Source organism: Oreochromis aureus, linkage group 23 (genome assembly GCF_013358895.1).
Source record: "Oreochromis aureus strain Israel breed Guangdong linkage group 23, ZZ_aureus, whole genome shotgun sequence".
Lineage (NCBI taxonomy): Eukaryota > Metazoa > Chordata > Actinopteri > Cichliformes > Cichlidae > Oreochromis > Oreochromis aureus.
The window spans coordinates 44,064,424-44,083,678 of record NC_052963.1 but is presented as its reverse complement, the minus strand read 5'-3'; the positions used below and the strand labels follow the sequence as shown (position 1 = coordinate 44,083,678).

The following is a 19,255-nucleotide window of genomic DNA, read 5'->3' as shown; positions in this document are numbered from 1 at the left end:
TGAGAACGTCAATAGCAGTGATCAGGCTGTGTCAGCAAAAACTCTTCATTGACAATTACATACGCAGGGTTATTATAGTAGGCTCGCAGTGCATAATCCCCACATTACAAAGATCAATGCATATTTGACAGCTTAGTGATGTAAAAAAAAAAAAAGATAACCACTGATCTACAAAAATGCACACACACAAAAAAAAAATAAGTGAGAAATGCATCACCCAACAGATCAACAAAATGATGCAGGTTTGAACCCTTGACCCCAAAGTGAAAGGATCCAGTGACTCTGTTAGATTGTGAGCTTTAGTTTGCTAGAATAGTTCGACTCCACTTGTCCATTTAAAATTAAGGGTCACTGGAATCAATAAAAGCTTACAATGAAAGGTTTCTGTCCTGATGTGAAGGCGGATTTCTTTCATGTGGGGTCAATAGATGTTTTAATGAATGAAAAATGATCTGAATCATAATATTCGGCCTTCGCAGTCATTAGATATTAAACCACTTTAACGCCTTCTTGTAGATGAATGTGGGCTGCAACACCATCATCATTAAAAGCCAAATGAGGGAAACAGGAGAGAGTAATTCCCTCCAATTGAGTTTCCAGACTCAATTTCCGTGACGCTGTTCTAGCAGCATGTGGTGGCCCAACACCTTACACAGATAGATGTTTTATATTAAGTCTTCCTTTAGTTTGCCACCCATCCCCACACAGTCTTTGTTATCACTCTTACCGTTTTTACTGTTTTATATGCTTGCTGCTTTAAGGTTTATGACAGGAAGTTAACAGCACTGTGATCAGTCAGGGACAACGCCACGGACTTGGAAGCCAGTGAAAGAAGTTGCAAGAAAAGAAAAGGAGCGACTGTTGCTTAGCATATAGAGATTCAAATCTGGCTTTTGAGTAAGGCTTGAGTTGATATCCGGCTAAGGCTTTATTAAGACAAAAGCCCCCCAAACAAAAACAGGCTTAAAAAATTCTCTAAAATGAAAAAAGGAAATAAAAAAAAAAAAAACAGGCAAATGTGATGACTTCTCACTAGTTTACCTGATCATTATTTTATATTATCCCCTTATGCTCAATGATCAAGGTTAACTCCTGAGTATCTTTCTGGTTTCTCTGTTGAGCAACCACACGATTAGCAGTTAGCGTTAGAGCAGGTGTACAGCCCAACAATAATCTAATGTAACGATAAATTATTGCAGTGAAGCTGAGCAGATACCCAAAGCCTTTCCGCCTTCTCTAGTGTTATTTTTGGGCCAATTTTCATATACACATAAGAATTCTTTATGGCATGCTGGCTTTTCTATCACATTAGATTTTATTTAAGAAAAAAACTTGAAGTAAAATATGTGACAGATTTATTTATTTATTTTTTTGCAATTGTCACAAAAATTGTCTCACAAAATTTAGCGCAAGTTTTCTCATTTTTCTAAAGTATTGCCGTCCTAGCGAGCTAACCTCGGAGGTGACACTGCAAAAGCGAGGCCATATCCAAATGATGCTTTGATATGTTGATGTGCAATTATGTCCACATGGGAAAGTGAACTTTTTTCTTTTACTGAATTTTGTAACTGTGGTCACAATATTGAAAAGAAAAAAGAAAAAAAAGATTTTTTTTTAAATCATTGATGGGGTAATACTGCTTGGAGGACTTCCACAGGACACAAAAATTTCTACCCTTCACCAAAAGTAGCAGACGTTATTCTTCAGACAAAGCCTCACAAAATTTATCAGATGCATTACCGATTTTCAAAACTGTAACAACTGAGAACAATCACCAGCAAAGGCACAAAACAGGAAGTGAGGGGCCTCAGCAACCATCACATATATTGAATCCAAATCTAATGTATGGACTCGACACTACTAGGTTATCCAAAGGAGAGAAAAAAATATTGTCTGGGCTGACTTTCAGTTTTGTTTGTTTGGTTTTATTTGCACCCTACTGAAGGAACTGTAGGTAAAACAGTTATTCGTAGTTTTAACTTCGTTTTCATTGCAACTTCCTGAAATGCAAACTGATGTCATAAAGATTAATCGTTTTTAATTAATTTACTTAAATCTAAAATGTGTATGTGTGCTCCAGTAAAGTTGCTCATTGGTTCTAAGGTCAAATAGCATAAATACCTCTTAATATTACAAGCTTTAATTTTACATTTGTTAAAGAAAACAACGATATAAGGATTTACCTTTGTTTTATGATTTCTAGCCATTTAGCACATTAGCTAAAACAGCCCCACAGTTAACCTAACAATTAAAATGTAACCATTAATTTATTTTCCTTGATTTTCTTTGTACTACTAGTGTGTGTATGTGTGTGTGTGAGAGAGAGTGAGAGGATTGTATTTTAGAGTTGGGCTTTTTTTTTGTTACATTAAAAAACTGAAAGCAGCTGTTACTGTGTTTATCACAGAAAAAGGCTAAGCTACGTTTATGGCTTGTTAAGTGGTTTATGTTCATACAATCCCTCTGTCTGGCCCCTCCAAAGCGAAACTGGCGTTGTTTTGATCCTCTACCCTTAAGTAGCCCATTCCTGGAATGAGGCCTGCAAAGAAATAATGAAGTAAAACAAAGCTGTATTTAAGGTATTGACCGCAAAGTCATAAAAAGACGTCAACGATCTACATCCCTGTAGAAGAACAGAAACGGTTTGCCAGACTGAAAAGCTACGTGCATGGTGAGTTCCCAGGCATGTTATGTTAGATCTTTATCATGTAGCTCTAAAGCCCACAGCTGTGCTTGTTGGACTGTTCCAAGGAGTCCAATGCTGCTTTTGGTCTAAATAAGCTACGTCTCCCCAACAACTCTCTGGTACCGGAAAAGGGCAGATGTCTCAGTCCTGCCCCGGGCTATGAGGCTCTTGTCTGGGGCCTTTCTTACAACTTCCCAGGGGATTTTTCCTTTAAGACAGACAGACGACCACCCCCCACCCATCATGATTCAGCACGTGTAAATGTGTGTAGTTTAAGGCAAACAAGTAATCCCAGCCAAGCAAATTCTCTTTGAATGCTTGAATCACTGAAGGAGGTTACAAAAGGCCAGAGTGGCGGCGGATGTGCTTGTGCTCCCTTTACAAAAACAAAGACGAGGGAGGGGGGTGGGACAAGGGAAGAGAAACAAGTAAAGAGGAGGGTGAGGATAACCAAGAGCTTGACTGGGGCAATTTTTTAAATATGATAAATCAAAAAAAAAAAGAAAGAAAGAAAAGAAATGAAGCTTTTTAAAGTGGATAAGAGGGAAATGATGTAGGCGTTTGGGCCGCAGCACAGACCACCCAACTGCCGGCTCATGAGCTAGCGTGCTCCTAACAGCCTCACTTCTTCCACTGGAACCGATTCTCAAAAGAAACCAGCCCCTATGTTTAGCTTGTAAATGTTTAACCATCAATCAACATCATAAAACCCACTCTGGATCCTGACTGGATGCTCTCTTTCCCTCGCAGGTCCCCTCCACTTTACATTTCCCTCCAGTCTTCCTCCCCAGCCCCCTGCTCTTTTATTCCCTCAGCTCCTCTGCGGTGGTGGATGCTGGGCATATGCCACACTGCCACTCCCCTTTTTCTTTTTCCAATATGCCCCTCAGCTCCATGACAGCCATCAATCAGCCGCTGACGCCATGGCGACAGGGCCCCTGGGGAGCGTTCGTCAGGCCCAGCATGAATACGCCGGAGCTTTACGAGGGCTGCCGGCTAACAGAACAGCACTCACCTCCCCCACACCTAGACAAAGGCTTGGGTCCAAGGACTAGTACTGTCCCCCCCACACACACACACACACACTTCATTGACCTCCCCAATAAACACAAAGAGAACCAACATCAAACTGAAGGGTAACCACAAGATGTCAGGGAGAACCAACCGTGCAGAAACTCTCAAAGCTCCACGCCACGCCACAGCAGCACACTCCCCAGACTGACATTTCACTGTTCCCTCATTTGCTTAATGTTTTCCATGCAAAGGAAATGGCTTCAGTCAACCCAAAAGATACAACTTAACATCCTATTTTGTGTTTTTACTTCCTTTAAAAATGGTGTTCCCATTTTCCCAGAGATTAATTTTCTCTAATTCATGTATGGAAATACAATTTTGCCAAAACAAACTCTCTGATCTTTGACACATTCACAGAAAAGGACAAGCATATTCTACACAAGTAAGCAACCAGAAGCAATCAATTACCATTAAGTAGGCTAGCTGAATTAAGGCTGACTGTCAAACAAAAACGCTCTCTTTCCTTTGTATGAGTTGCAATAATAAGGAATGTGGTTACTGAAAGGGCAGAGCCACGCTGTAGCCTCTCTCTTGGCTCCCAGGTCACCTGCCAGATCAGGAGGCCTGTTACCCTGACAACCCTATCTGCCAAGAGCAGGACCAACATCTCAGTTTTAACCCCTTCCTGTCTGGTACACCACTAACCCGCCTACAAACTGCACTGTGCATCAATCATCCTAAGAGGACTCCTTAACCTCTAATGTCTTTCCTATGCTGATACAGCACAACCTGAAAAGTCTTTCTATTTTATTTACATCAGCAGCACCATGTTAATCTTTGAAGGCAGAAAGAGACATTAGGAAGGGAACGGCAGAGGCCATAGCCCAGGGGTGGGCAATCTCAGTCCACGAGGGCCGGTGTCCCTGCAGGTTTTAGATGTGTCCTCGAACCAACACAGCTGATTTAAATGGCTAAATTAGCTCCTCAACATGTCCTGAAGTTCTCCAGAGGCCTGGTAACGAACTAATCATGTGATTCAGGTGTGTTGACCCAAGGTGAGATCTAAAACCTGCAGGGACACCGGCCCTCGTGGACTGGGATTGCCCACCCCTGCCATAGACATTCAGTTCACAGTTTCTTTTGATCTATGCAAGGTTCTTTTTAATGTTCTTTTTTTGAATGCTGACTCAAAGCAGGAAATGAAATGACAACAGCACCTCAAAACTGCATAATTATCAAGATGCAAAGCACCCATACCATGCAAATATAGAACTGCTATCGTAAGAGAAGCAATGCGCTACCAAATCATGCACATGTACCGAGTGACAGCTCATAAATTCAGGATGTAAGGCTGCTCCAGCAGTTCTTCAGTTTCAAATCCATTAGGATTATGTCACTGCAGGTAATATGTTTCAACATGTATTGGCGCTACCACACATTCAGGCAGCTGGAGGTCTTTGACAAAAATAGAGCTGTGTGCATGAAATTCTCAGATGCTGTGCAGAACACACCGGAGGTTCTTCGTCTTCACAACTGAGGCAGCAGGGAGCTTGGGCTAAGGGGGAGAGCACTTGACAGGTCTGACTCAGGACATGCTGACATCAGCATCATTTTCCCAGAAGCCCATAAAGCTCATGGTTGGGCGCAGCATTCAACCCACCAACAGATCATGATAGCTGATCATAAATCAGCAGCAGACACAAAGTGTTTAAAATTGCATTAGATGGTTAAATACAGCTACAAGGTGCTACAGGGAATACATTATGACATAATGAAAAAAGTTATATATAAAGACAAAGACTTTACATCACTTCTCAGCCTCAAGCACAAACTTATTGTCTTCTCCTGGTGAACAAAAGGCAATATTTGCAACAGTTTCCTTGTAAGCAGTACTCACATAATCATGGAAAGCTTTTGCTTCGCTGGAGTGGTCACATGTCTCTCTTCTCTCTGGTGCAGCACAATACAAGTCCCAGAAAACACTGTGGACAAGAGAGCTCATGAAGCAAAAAAAAAAACCCAACTCACACACAAATGGACATTTTATTACATTACAAAGAGATGACACTTACCACCACCATGAATGTAGGAATCCAGGGGGTTCACCAAGTGTTATGTTTTTCTCCCATCGGATCTAGGACAGCACAATTTCAATAATTATCTATGGGTGTCAGTTACACTTTAACAATACTGTCCTCGAAGAATAAAATCAAGTGTTTAAAAATATAAAGTACGTGTTAATACGGTTAAACTTTTACCCTAAATGCCACATACCTCTGATAAAAAGGTCTGTGCAGACTTCTGTGCCCCTATGTGTAACAAATACTCATACACGTAAAGAGCCAACCTGCGGGGGAGAAAAAAATAATAACAGATTTAGGTTTAATTTAACAAACTTGACCAAGTAGCAAAGCAAAATCACCAAACATCAGGTTGAATCTTCCTGTACGCGAACAATGAGTGATTAGAGTCGGGTAAGGCCCTCTGAACAATGGCTGCCAAATACCAGATGCCAAAAAATTAAATTGGGACTCGTAAGCAAAGCCAAGGCTGGTGAAGACTCTCAACAATCAGGAGGTTAAAAGAAAGTGTGGAGGCAACGGCATAATTTAACGTCGTGATGCGAAACATTTAAAGAAAACAACAGCAGCCTGTTGTGTATTAGCTAGGTACAGTATCTTGGTGGCAGTGACGGGGCTGAGGGAAATTAAAACGGAGCCTATCCAGAGAGCGCAACAGAGAAAACAATGTACTGTAGCACGGCGATGTTATTGTTTTCCCCTCTCCGCACCGTCGTCCGAATAACCGCAAAAATCTCAAACAACTGCCGATAAAAACACAAGTAAACTACAACCGGAATCGGCTGGAAATGTGTACAAAATCAGCAATAATCTACATGGAGCAGAACACAGCTCAAAGGAGGAATGGCGAGCAGACAAGGCGGTTCATTCAATTCCATTCTCGGTAAGAGGAAATCGCCTCTCGCTAGCCTGTCCAGCAAACAACAGAGAGCAAGAGGGAGCAACTTACGAGGTAAAAAATACACAATAATAAACGCTTCTCGGCTTACTTTTCTCGTGCTTGGCTGTCCGACGGCACCGGGGTCCCTTTGCCTTTGGGAAACATTGTTTTGTTTGGAGGACGCCCGCCTTCTCTTTCTTTTTTTTGCTATTTCATCTGTCAGATCATCGCGGCCGCGACCCTCTCGCACTCCAACCGCACTCCTCCTCAACCCGACGACTCAACCGAACCTGCTCCGGAGGAGGGGGAGAAAGAGGCGGAGCCACGTCTGACTGACGCTCCCATGGGCCAATAGGAACATAAAAATGGCCTTAAGGTCTGCCTTTCCGTGCTTACTGTTTACTGGTTTTAACGTCGGTTTCTGCGATAACAAAAGTGCGCGATTTAGCGCACATATCCACAGTTGAGGTGTCGCTTCGTGACTTTCTTACGCTTACAGTGTAAATAAAGCATTCTGGTAATGAAAGGAAATGTACATTTTACCTTTCGAAAAATGTTTATACGTATTTTTTAATCAGCCCACTAAAGGTTACAGGAACTCTTTAAAGCTTTATATTTATATGAATTCAGTCAAGTTAAAATAATAATGAAATCTTGACACATCCATAAAATAGAATTGAATTAAGATCGATTTTTTGAAATTATTCTTAAGTAGTCGGGATTTTGTTTTATTAGTTTACGCCATTAGTATTTTTCAAGAGTTTCATTAACGTTTTAAATGTAATCTGCAAAACACACACATACAAAGTTAGTTTTAGTCTTTATTTTTTTCAGCTACTTATAAAATGATATGTATTACGTTTTTCTTGAATATCGATTTGAATCTCCCAACTTAAAGACCTGGACTCTAATTCCACCTTAAATACTAAAACCACTACGGGGACGGTCTCTCTCCCTCTTTCTCCCTCCAGTGGCGAAACCTTTCACGAAACCCGTGTTGTATGTGTTTATTCAGTTGCCGTGTTATTGAGGAATGGGTGAAATGAGAAGAGCCACCGCTTCGGGGTCGCTTTGTGCACTTTTTCTGTCGACTTCGTGTTTTGCACAAGACACTCTTTGGCACTAAACGGACTTTCTGTCGACTTCAGCTTCAGCAGGAAGTTTTCAAGTGAGTAAGCAATTTTCAGTCGTTTGTTTACAACGTCATTGGCGTGATAGCTGTCACAGGATAACATATTTAAATGCTGAAATATTAAATTAAGTGAGACACTCATTTCAAATGTTGCGTTATTTCTCTACAAATGTATATAGGTCACTACACCCCGGTCATTGATAACTTAAAAGAGTGACAGGTGACTAAATGGAGCAGTAGCTGTGGGCAAACACTTCTATCCCACCAAATACTTTCCATGAATGCCCCCTTTAGTGGCATGCCCAGAAATAGTTTGCGTGATAGCGACTTTTAAAAAAAGACGAGTCTCAACCTGTAATTTTAAGAAAGGCTACATGTAAATTAGCATAGTTTTAGAGCACTTCCTAAAATGCCCCAGAGTTTTAATTTCATAAATATGCATTTCTGCTCCTGATCCCTGAGTAAGGGGTGAAAAAAAAAAAAAAAAAAAAAGTTGAGCAATACAGAGGACAAACCTAGCCTAGCTGCAGATTATTTAAAGCTTAAAGTCTTATGCTGCAGTGCTGGACGAAATCAACCTGCAGTTTTCAGGTTAGGTTCTAGGCTTGTTGACTTCACAAATGTTTATAGAATATCGCATTTGTTCTGACTTGAATCATATCCATCACGTCTGACACCAAATGTTCTGCTGTAACTGTTTCTTTTTCTGTATTTCCTTTCTGTGGAGTTGTGAGATATGACTTCAGAAAATAAAGATTCAGACACCATGCCGGACCCCCTGCTCATCCAGGAGAGTGGGGAAGTGTACAGAAACCCCACTGAAGTGCAGATGAGTCAGATTGTGCTGCCCTGTCATGCCAATCACTGTGGGGAGCTGAGTGTTGGACAGCTGCTGAAGTGGATGGACTCCACAGCCTGTTTATCTGGTAGGAAAGGATCAGAAAAACTCTCACATGTACAGTTTAATCGGAGATTCTCTTCTCTGATGCACCTCATTCCAAATGCAGATTAAAGCTGCAAATAAAGGCTAAATGATTGCATTAAAATTCTTATGCGCTTTCTGTAACTCTGCTTCTGGCAAGTCGCTCATTAACTCAAACATTTGAATGCAACTGCAACCTTGAATACAGACCATGGTAGCACCATTAACCATCCACCATCATTTTAACTGAAGTATTGTAGGTGGAAGTAATGGGCATGAGTTAGAGTCTGATCATTGAATTTTTTAAACATGTTTGATGCTGTTTGTTTTGTAATCGCTGTCACACCCACTATAAATTTCAGTCATGCTACATGAATGCTCATATTACAGTGCTGATTTTCTGCACTTTATGGAGCAGGGATATTTGAAAAAAAATACTCAAAGGTTTCAGTGTACCACGAAAAAGTGAAACTCGGGGACTCATAAATTCTGCTCTTGCTACATACAAGTCTGAGGGCCACTGCTGCAAAAAGCTCTGTCACCCTTAGTGCTGCAGGCCCTTATCACGTGACCTCGGGGATCTGCTGGTGATGTATGGGTGTAAAAGCTCTGCTTGTCCATGCAGAGCTTTAACAGTCAAAACCAGATTGTTAAAGTGGACTCTGAAATTAAGAGGGGGGGGGGAGAACTAGAAATGGTGTGACATGTTAGTACTTAGAAGACTTTGACGCTTTGCAGCAGCTTACTGAACAACCTCCAAACGTTCCAAGGAAGTTTTGTTAAAAAAAATGACAAATGAATTACAACAATCCAGACATGATTAGATAAAAACAATCTCCAATTGTGCCAAATGTTTGGTTTTGCAAAGTGTTTATGCTGGATGCCATATGACGCAAGCCCAAAGGGATCTGTACCTCTTTCCAGGATTGAACTATGGAGCTTTTATTTTTTAGGCAAATGTGTAAACCACTACACTATGGAGCTACTCAATAAGCCACTCTCCCTATAAAACTTAGTATTTTGCACATACTGTATACCTACATGTTAGGGCTGCACGATTAATCGTTAGAAAATCGCGATCTCGATTCATACTTATGTGCGATCTCATTTCCAAATGACAACGATTTAAAAAAAAAAAAAAAAAAAAAAAAAAAAAAAAGACAACGACGATTGTACCGCATTTTGATCCAGGACGTAATCTGCATGAAAACAAGCGCTCACCCTTCCTGCTCAACAAATGACATGGGCGGAGCCTTAGTGATACAGAAGCTGTGCCGTGATGCTCAAATTGGTAGGGAAAAAACAACGGAGAGCACGTCAGGGATGACGAGAAAGTAACAGGAGAAAATTTGTGCCGGTCAACCACCCAAACATCAATAACGGGAACCTTATACAGCCCTTCCCTATACACGTCGAACTCCCGCAGGCTCAAAGAAATTACGGAGGCTATCACTTATCACCTGACCAAAGATATGGCTCCCATCAACACTGTGCAAAACGAGGGATTTAGGAAAATGATCAACACCCTAGACCAGGGGTGTCAAACTCAAATACACAGTGGGCCAAAATTCAAAACTGGAACAAAGTCGCGGGCTAACATTAATATTTATTGAAAAAAAAATCTTCCAGATATAAGAATGAATCTTTTCTTATGGACTCAAACAAGTTTTGCTGAAAAACTGAATATGGAACAAGCAAAGCTTAATACTAAACGTTATATATATTATATATATATTAGCTGTATAATACCAGTAGGCCAGCTCTAATAGTAATTTGGCATGGCTTCGCGGGCCAAATGTAATTAGGCTGCGGGCCAAATTTGGCCCGCGGGCCAGAGTTTGACACCTATGCCCTAGACAAACGCTACACAGTGCCGTCCCGCAACTATTTTTCTATTGTTGCACTACCTGCTCTATACACGCAGTGTCGAGCAACGGTGGAGACAGAATTTCAAGCAGTACAACATTTTGCGGCAACCACAAAATGTGAGGCATTTATTGTTTTTATTTTTATTTATTGTTTTTATGTTCAGTTTCAACTGTTACGAAGTTGATGTGCAGTTAATAAGTGCAATAAATATTTATATTGGAAAAGAAAATCGTGAGAGAATCGTGATCTCAATTCTAGGCAAAAAAATCGTGATTCTCATTTTATGCAAAATCGTGCAGCCCTACTACATATGCTTTCTGCTGCACTGCTTAATGTTTTTGTGTAATCTCTGATCTTCCAGCTGAGAGACATGCAGGTTGTTCCTGTATCACTGCATCAGTGGATGACATCCATTTTGAACACACCATAGGGTAAGGTATTAATCTTAGTACTGACTGCCAAGGTTTAATTCAAACTGAGTAATGACTGCAGAGACAACACATTGCATGCAGTGCCAGGAGAGGAGAGAAAAAAGGGTCATTTTGGGATAAAATGTCAACTTGAACTCAACTTTTAGTAAAGTTTGAAGGACAAATGCTACTAAACAAGAAAGACAGTTTTATGGTTACAAATCATTAGTTATGATATTCTCCATAAATCTTGATTTAATTTTATTTAATCGTTAAAAATAAGAGGTGACTCATGAAAATATAATAAACATTTCTTTCCAATTCCAGATAGCAAAGTGTCATGGCCAAACATGCCTTGCTGTTGACTGAAAATTATGTCTCATAGCATAGAAGTTTCACAGTATGTGCAGTACAAATACTTCTCCTTGTTGATAGTAAAGAGTGGCATCTGTGTCTCTCCTCCAGGGTAGGAAAGGTTGTTAATATCATCGCAAAGGTCAACAGAGCCTTTACGTCCAGTATGGAGGTTAGCGGGTGGCACTCTGTGCTTTTGGGATATTTAAACTTTTTATTATTTTAGGAAAAGAATATAATGACTTTAGTGATTCTTTTCATCTCAGGTGGGCATTTTAGTGACTTGCGAGGACCTTTACACTGACAGGCAGTGGAAGGTTTGCCACGCCTTTGCCACCTTTGTTGCCAGAAGGACAGAAGCTGGGAAGGTAAAGAGCACGGATCAAAATATGGGCAGAGGGGGATTTTAATAAATCTGATTTAACATCTCTGGCTTTTTTTTTTAATTTGTTTTTTGTTATGTCCTCACAGGTACAGCTGAAGCAGGTGATTCCTCGCACACAAATGGAGCAGATGGAGTACAGCCTGGCAGCAGAGCGGAGGAGGATGAGGCTCATCCACGCTGAGATTATCACAGACCTACTGAGCAGCAGCACAGCTCAGCTGGGTACAGACATAAGTCTTTATAGCACGCGGCACTTAAAAAACAGATTCATTAAACGTCCTTGTTTTTGTGCACTCATCAGGAGAATGCCAGGAGTATCAGGACGCTGTGCCAGCTGAGCGGACACGTGTTGAGAGTGTAGAGCTGGTGCTTCCGCCCCATGCCAACCACCAAGTCAGCACTTTTGGGGGCCAGATTATGGCCTGGATGGAAAATGTGGCTACAATTGCAGCAAGGTATGCACAAAGCTTTTATATTTGTATACATATAATTTTTTTCAAACAGCAAAAACATTTGCTAGAGTTGGATAAGAGCTACACTCATTGGCCACTTTATTAAGTACACCTACTGTAAGAATGGTCCAGAAACAGTAAGATATCACATGAGCTTTAGTTCCCTGGATGAAAATCCACGGTTGATGAAAGCATCCTTTAAACAGCTTACTCTACCTGAGTATTGATGCTGTGTGCTCATCTTCTGATTACTGCTTTCAGTAGGATAACGTGGCACTGAGCATTACAATGAGTTCACTGGACTCAAGTGGGATCCACAGTCACCAGATCTCAATCCTACAGAGCACCTTTGGGATGTGGTGAAAGGGTAGATTTGCTTCATGAATGTGCAGATGCTATCATGTCAATATCGACCAAAATCTACAAAGTTTTAAGGCAGCTCTCAGGGCAAAAGGCGATCCAACCTGGTACAATGAAGGTGTACCTAACAAAGTGGCCAGTGAGTGTGTATTATTGTCATGTGTGTTTGGTGGAAGTAGCAGGTACTGCCACACAGATATGTGGCTGGTGTCGATATTCTCATCTAATTGCTGGAAAAAAGGAGATTGAGTTTCCAAAAGATAAACTGTTCTTCGTTTGACAAAAGTTTATTTGTAATGAGACCAAACAAATCCAATCAAAACAGTTTTTTTTCTTTTTCCTTATATTTCGATGTAGTCGCCTGTGTAACGCTCATCCAACCCTGAGGTCCATAGACATGTTCCATTTTCGTGGCCCATCTCACATCGGCGACCGACTGGTACTGAAAGCTATTGTTAACAATGCCTTCAAGCACAGGTGAAGCGACACATTATTGCAAATGTTTCAGAAAATAAACAATTCATTAAATATTTAACGTTCTAATTTGTGATTATAACACTTGGAGTGCTGTTTGCTGGATGCATATGTTTTCTTTAACCCGCATTCCTGTCCACATTCCTGCGCACACTAGCATGGAGGTGGGAGTTTGTGCTGAGGCCTACCAGGGTGGAGAACCTCTGCGCCACATAAATAGTGCCTTTATGACCTTTGAGGTGCTGGACAGTGACAGGAAACCATGCACGCTGCCACGGATACGACCTGAGCCTGTGGTAAGTTATCCGAGTGACTTATTTCTAAATTTTTAGAGGCCCTTAGAGTCAGATGAAGGGCAAACTGAAAATAAACATTTTTTTTTAACATAGTGTACACAGTATACATATTAAGAATTTCAGTCTTAGATCATCTCGTTTTACAGGATGGAAAAAGACGCTTTCAAGAAGCTATTGCCAGAAAGAAGATTCGCCTTGATAGGTAAGTATCTTCTATCAAGAGGACCTATTTTTGTGTCATCTTATTTTCTGTCATATTTACATTGTTAAAGTTATGGTTCCTCATATTTTGAAAAAGGCCGAAATTTCAAATAATGAGGCCGGTGTACATGCAATTATTCTCGATGAGCCAAAATGTCAGGCTTTGGAGTTCTTTAAAGACTCAAATATTTTCAGTTTTTGTCATCAAAGGAAGGCAGGTTTACTCTTAGCTCTGTTTAATGTCTCTGAGAGTAGATATCTCCAGTATCATCATTCCAGTCCACGGGTCTGCATATTGGATCGAAACCTTCAGTTTTTGAGGGGCAACGAACCAGAGGAATGTTGGCTTAGCAGGAAGTGAGCTAAAATGGCTTTTTTTTTCAACTCAGGGGCTGCACAAAGGCCCAGCACAGAAAAACTAAGAATTATTTTTGTACAATGCAAAGCTACTCTTCTACAGTAGAGTAGTACAGCTCCCTTCTAAAACAATTACGGTTGTTTTCTGTTTATGTGTGAGAGTAATGATTGTTGTTTATTGCAGATCGTTTTGTTGACAGCGTACAGGTTAGGCTATTTAATGCTTTGCAATAAATAAATAACCAATATTTCTAAAAGAGTCACAATAAATCTATTCCCTTAGTAAATTAGTTAAATTACATTTTGAACCTTTTAAATCGTGTTTGTATGCAAACATGTTGTTAATCATGATGCATTATAAAGCAGTGGAACTGAAACAGTCTCATCACTGGATTTACTTTTTGGTCATATGACCGAATCCATTGTTTACAATAGTTTGCAGGCGCTAATGACTTGGCAGACCAATGCATCACGGCTGAGCAGACTTTACTGCAGACTCGAGCAGGCATAATGAGTTCATTGTTCAACTCTAAAACAGTGCAATCTTTATTCCTCTGTTTGATAACATAATGTGTTGGGTCATTGCTTGAGTAAAAGTGCTTGTGTTTTTGGTCTTTCTGTAGTTCCCTGAGCTACAGTACATCATTGCTGTACTTCATGTTTACAGGAAATATATTATCTCCTGCAAGCAAACTGAAGTGCCCTTGTCTGTTCCCTGGGATCCAAGTAACCAGGTGTTTGTTTGTTTTTTTAAAATTTTTTATCTAATTTTATTTTTGTTTTGTTAACCGAGACACTCTGAGCTCGATAATGCTACTATATACAAAGTAACGCTTTATATTTTCAGATGTACCTGAGCTACAACAATGTCTCAGCGCTGAAATTAATGGACAACAGGAACAACTGGGTGTTGGCTTCGGAGAAAAATAAGGTCACAAATATTTGCATATCTATTCAGGGTATAGCTCGTTGGAATTTCCAGCAGTTTGCATGGTCATAGTGAGGTGCTCAAAATATGGGTTATAGTGTTTTATGTAGATTCTTTAATATTGCAGAATAGGTCAAGAAAACTTTGCCCAAAGTTAGCATAAGTCATTCCAGGAGCATGTATAATCACCAGAAATGAATGCTATTTATAGACACTGAACCTGCCTCCTCTTTGTGGATGTCTTTAATTCATAGGTCAGATTGTACACACTGGAGGAAAACCACATGCTGTGTTTCAAGGTGGAGATGAACGTCAGAGTCTCGGCAGAGCAGACGTTCCACCTACTGTCAGACCTGAGGAGGAGAAAGGAGTGGGACCGGCATTATGAGTCAGTACTTAGACACATTTGGTATTTAGCAGCATCATCTGAATCAGTGAACCTTACAGTGGCTGCAACAGCAGAGAGGCTTATATTCCCCAGGAGTATTTATTATTAGAACAACTGCAAATGGAAACAGGAGCAGGGGAGTGGCTAAAAGTGGGGCCTGGGGTGGCACTGCCCCTTCAATAATTGTGTTGTCATATAAATGCAAGGGAGTGAGAGTGGAGTTCAGATCCTTTTACTGAGGAGAAAAGTTACTCTAAATATAACTATAGAGTGTTAGATATCACAATGAGGTACTGAAAGCTTATGCTCAGAACAATAAATGTTCTGAGAAATGACAACCCCCCCCCCCATAGCTCACAATGGTATAGTCCACTGACAATTCCCCAAGTAATTTATTTCATAAAAAAGAACTGAAAGCAAAGGATGTGTGAAACCTTTTTCCTTACTTCTACCACTTGAAAAACACATTTTGTGTGATTGTACCACTCAAGGCTGATTCTTGCACTTGGGGCGACCATATGGTTTTTGGAACAGCCACATCTTCTAATGCATGTTTCTGGAGGCAGGAGGTCTGTGCAAAGTGGAAATTATTATAAATCACCAAATTTAACCAATTTCTAGCAGGTTTGGTTTGATATTTATTTCTGACAGAATGTTCTGATTTCACATCTCCCGCTGACAGGTACTGGGTTGCCACCTTTGCCACGCTATTTAAAAAAATCTTGGAAATCCCCCTGACCAGGAGGGTAATGTTAGATACAGTATTATTTCCATATATTTCCAGCACATAGCCAATGTGGCTGTATGGAAGATAATCTTAGTTTATTGGACAGACTGTTTAATGCATTACTGGTCCTCCTACATCCTTTAAACAAATACAGTAAACAGTGTGGCTGACAAACTGTTACATTTACATGTAATCTCTCAATCTTGTTCCATTATGGGGTAAAAACATATGTAACTCTTTACTGCAATACAATGAAAACTAACCCACTTATATTCACTGGATATTCAAAATAAACTCAGTGACATAACCGGATTGTTTAATGTGACATAATGCTCAATAATCTAAAAGCTCTAAACATCCACATCACTGGGTTTCAACTGCAGGGAGTGTGAGGTGATCAACCAGGCAGATGAGGATGACACCATCTATCGCGTAGCTACACCCTCTGTCACTAAAGGGGGGAAGGGGAAGGACTTCATCTTGCTGGCATCTAGACGGAAGCCCTGTGATTCCGGGTGTGTTGATATGACCTTGCTTGCATCACGTGATAATTTCGCACTTCATTTCAACAAAACTCTGTGTGAGTTAAAATGTCTTGATGCTCAATCATCCAGGTGAGGAAATCCCAAAAAGCTGATTGAACAGAACCAAATTTTTGGGAAAAAACTATGTGCTTCTTGAGTTTCTATTCCACTTATTAACCAGTTATGGTATTACACTCCCTGCTTCATGTTTGCATTTTCATAAGTTGTCATGACGCTCTCTGCCTTTGTCCATCTCAGAGACCCGTATCTGATCGCTCTGCGTTCAGTCACTTTGCCCACTCACCCGCCCACGGAAGAGTACACGAGGGGAGAGGTGCTCTGTGCTGGCTTCACAATCTGGGAAGAGTCCAGTTCTGTTACCAAGGTTAGCCAAATGAAAGGGGCACAAACGCAATCTGTAGTTGCTGCGCTGCATTTTTATGCTGTAGCTTTAAACAAGTCACCGCTCCAAAACTAAAGCAAAAAATGGAAAGGGTTAATTATCAGTGATTGCTGTGTTTCAGATCACCTACTACAACCAGGCCACACCAGGTGTCCTCCCCTACATTTCCACAGACATTGCGGGCCTCTCCTCAAGCTTTTACAGCGCCTTTTCGGCCTGCAGCCAATTCCTGCTGGCCAACAAGGATAGCTTGGCTGCTCTGCCACCCTCTGCGCTGTGACACAAGTATTACCACAGTCTACTGAGACAACAAGAAGCATCAGGAGGAAAGAACAGGATCAGCCCTCTTTGTTCATCCCATTTCTTGTAAAGGTGCTCACAAAAGCCAGTAAAGTCCAACGTTAACTTTGAAACGCTGAGATTATAAAAGGCATTGGATTTGTAGAAGCTTCTACTTGTTTGCACCAGTAGTAATGGTGCAGTAACAGTACACTATATTTTCGATGTTGGATTTGAATCCCCTTAGAGCCTAAACCTTCTGTGCAATATTAATTTATAGATTAATGGATCACTTTTTGGTACGTAGTTTTAAATATTTAACGGAATCTCATTGTTTATCTTTAGACAGCCATGTTTTTATTGGCACTGCCAGTTGTTACAAAAAAAAGAAAAATTGAAATGTTCAGTTTTCTTTGTGTATTTTGTATCACCTCGAATAAAGTCTGAACTGTTGATTAAACCTTTGAATGATGAAGCTAATATGTACATTTCATGTGTAATGATGCTGTATATTTTTTCTAGTCCACAATGTATAGTTTTGCACAAATGTAATTGAACTGATTGTATCATATGTGGACGCTTGATGGTCAAGAATCTTAAATCTTGAGCTGTTTTGATTGAACTGAAACAATAAACTTAAAATGTGATTGTGCTTATTTGAACTAATTTATTGTTGCTCACTTCCCGCTGGATTCTTGACCATTCTTTAATGAACAGAAAGAAAGTTGGAGGAAACAATAACTCACAGTATTCCACTGTAAGCTTCTAGTGTTGTAACACCTGCACGGGGCCAGCAAAGTAGAAAAAAAAGGCGTCTGAGTGAACAATCTGATCTGGCAGGAGTCGGTTATGCTGGTTTTCCAGGTATTTTGCTTGAGGCACAATCATTCTGTTATGCTCATGCTAGTTTCCAGGCACTAAATAAAGGGGTGGGAAAAAAACCCAATCTGCATATAAAACTGTGTAGTCTGAACCGTAGAATTTCAGGAAATTCTGTAGCAGACTCAAACAAAATTGTGAATTTCAGTAAAACAAATGATGCAAAGATTCCTGGATTATTATCTTATTACAGCTCAAAGCTAACTGCTCTGCAGGGCACTGAAATTTTTGACATTTGCTGTCCTTGTTTCAGATTGGGGAGCTACCAGCATTGTTGCTGTGTAACAGTAGAAATGCAGCATACCTCTAACCTGTATCCTGAGCCTTTATGTCTCCATCAGCTCCTCACACCTCATTTGGAGCAAGCATCCATCCTCTGGATGAATCTCTTCTCCTACAGACTGGCGTAACAACACATGTTGGATCTCATGTCAGCATTTCTGGATGAAGGATGTGATGTTTCCTGAGTGCACAGTATTCAACCAAAGCATCTCCTCAGATCACTGAGGAGTTGCTGTTACGATTATAAATACAGATATTTCCATAGCATATGTTCCTTTTTATTATAATTATGTTTGTATTAATTAATCTACAATTTTGTAGAGTAATATGTAGCAGTAATTTTTGTTTATCTTTTAAGAGACAAAGATAACCAGTCCTTTAGTTTTCCTTTAGCCTAATGTCAAGACATTTTTTAGCAACCAGTCTGCGTAAATTTACACATGTTATCTTGGAGATATAGGACTCAATTTGTTTAATGTTAAAACAACTCAGCGGGAATGCAGCTTGTATGGTCAGTGTTCAGGGCAGCAGGCTATCACTCAGGCCAGAAATAGGTGCTTAGTATCGATCCTGGTACTGTTGTGATTTTGAGTGAGTAGAAACAACTGAAAACAACTTAATGTACGGTGTGTTCCTGCGTTGTGTCTGACAGTGAAAGGTAAACAGAAAGTAAATAACTCTCCCGCTCCTATAACCAAATATAAACAGTTGGGACGAGAGTTAGCTCAACCCACTACAACATCCAAGCTAACAAGACGTATCTGTTAACGCTAGCATTAGCAGTGCCTATACACATACGCAGCACTCGAGTACCACATATTCACAGCATCTAGTAAACACAGGCGTAATTATGACAACAATGAACTAAAACACACGCTCGTTGAATGGACTTACTTTACTAACTCAAGGGCTCCGACTTCATCCTGCCCATTGGATAGCGCAACGAGCCATGTGACCAAACCCGGAAGTAAG

At 40.4% G+C, this 19,255-nt stretch overlaps 2 protein-coding genes and 1 long non-coding RNA gene across 7 annotated transcripts in view; 1 reads left to right on the top strand and 2 right to left on the bottom strand.

The window, feature by feature from the left end:
• Positions 1–6,967, bottom strand: part of ssbp3b (single stranded DNA binding protein 3b) — a 19,673-nt gene extending 12,706 nt beyond the window's left edge. The window contains exons 1-4 of one of the 2 annotated variants that reach the window (XM_031756513.2): positions 6,771–6,967; positions 5,975–6,047; positions 5,773–5,834; positions 5,598–5,682 (exon numbers count right to left, since the gene is read on the bottom strand). In XM_031756513.2, the coding sequence (XP_031612373.1) occupies positions 5,598–5,682; positions 5,773–5,834; positions 5,975–6,047; positions 6,771–6,826 (276 nt within the window). In that variant the 5' untranslated portion in view covers positions 6,827–6,967. The remainder of the gene's footprint in view (positions 1–5,597; positions 5,683–5,772; positions 5,835–5,974; positions 6,048–6,770) is intronic. The other variant, XM_031756512.2, reaches the window with a different exon arrangement.
• On the top strand, positions 6,915–17,774 carry acot11b (acyl-CoA thioesterase 11b). 3 transcript variants are annotated; one of them, XM_031756515.2, is made up of 17 exons: positions 6,915–7,037; positions 7,677–7,829; positions 8,521–8,719; positions 10,946–11,015; positions 11,460–11,520; positions 11,615–11,716; positions 11,820–11,955; positions 12,035–12,188; positions 12,903–13,022; positions 13,177–13,315; positions 13,462–13,517; positions 14,541–14,607; positions 14,721–14,804; positions 15,056–15,189; positions 16,300–16,530; positions 16,699–16,825; positions 16,965–17,774. In XM_031756515.2, the coding sequence occupies exons 3-17, from the start codon at positions 8,530–8,532 to the stop codon at positions 17,121–17,123; spliced, it is 1,830 nt and encodes a 609-aa protein (XP_031612375.1). In that variant the 5' UTR covers positions 6,915–7,037; positions 7,677–7,829; positions 8,521–8,529; the 3' UTR covers positions 17,124–17,774. The 3 variants fall into 3 exon arrangements, with proteins under 3 accessions (XP_031612375.1, XP_039463175.1, XP_031612376.1); XM_039607241.1 differs by lacking the exon at positions 6,915–7,037 and having other exon boundaries at positions 7,433–7,829; XM_031756516.2 differs by lacking the exon at positions 6,915–7,037 and having other exon boundaries at positions 7,438–7,829; positions 16,300–16,431.
• On the bottom strand, positions 14,815–19,255 carry LOC116333312. 2 transcript variants are annotated; one of them, XR_005610344.1, is made up of 4 exons: positions 19,178–19,255; positions 18,306–18,402; positions 15,673–15,760; positions 15,031–15,154 (listed from the first exon to the last, which is right to left on the bottom strand). It is a non-coding gene; the product is annotated as an uncharacterized LOC116333312 (long non-coding RNA). The 2 variants fall into 2 exon arrangements; XR_005610343.1 differs by lacking the exon at positions 15,673–15,760 and having other exon boundaries at positions 14,815–15,154.

Coding starts and splice junctions, on each gene's coding strand:
- acot11b (XM_031756515.2), top strand. CDS start 8,530: ATGACTTCAGAAAATAAAGATTCAGACACCATGCCGGACCCCCTGCTC. Junction 12,189..12,902: donor GTGGCTACAATTGCAGCAAG/GTATGCACAAAG, acceptor ATTTCGATGTAG/TCGCCTGTGTAACGCTCATC. Junction 14,805..15,055: donor TGGCTTCGGAGAAAAATAAG/GTCACAAATATT, acceptor TTTAATTCATAG/GTCAGATTGTACACACTGGA.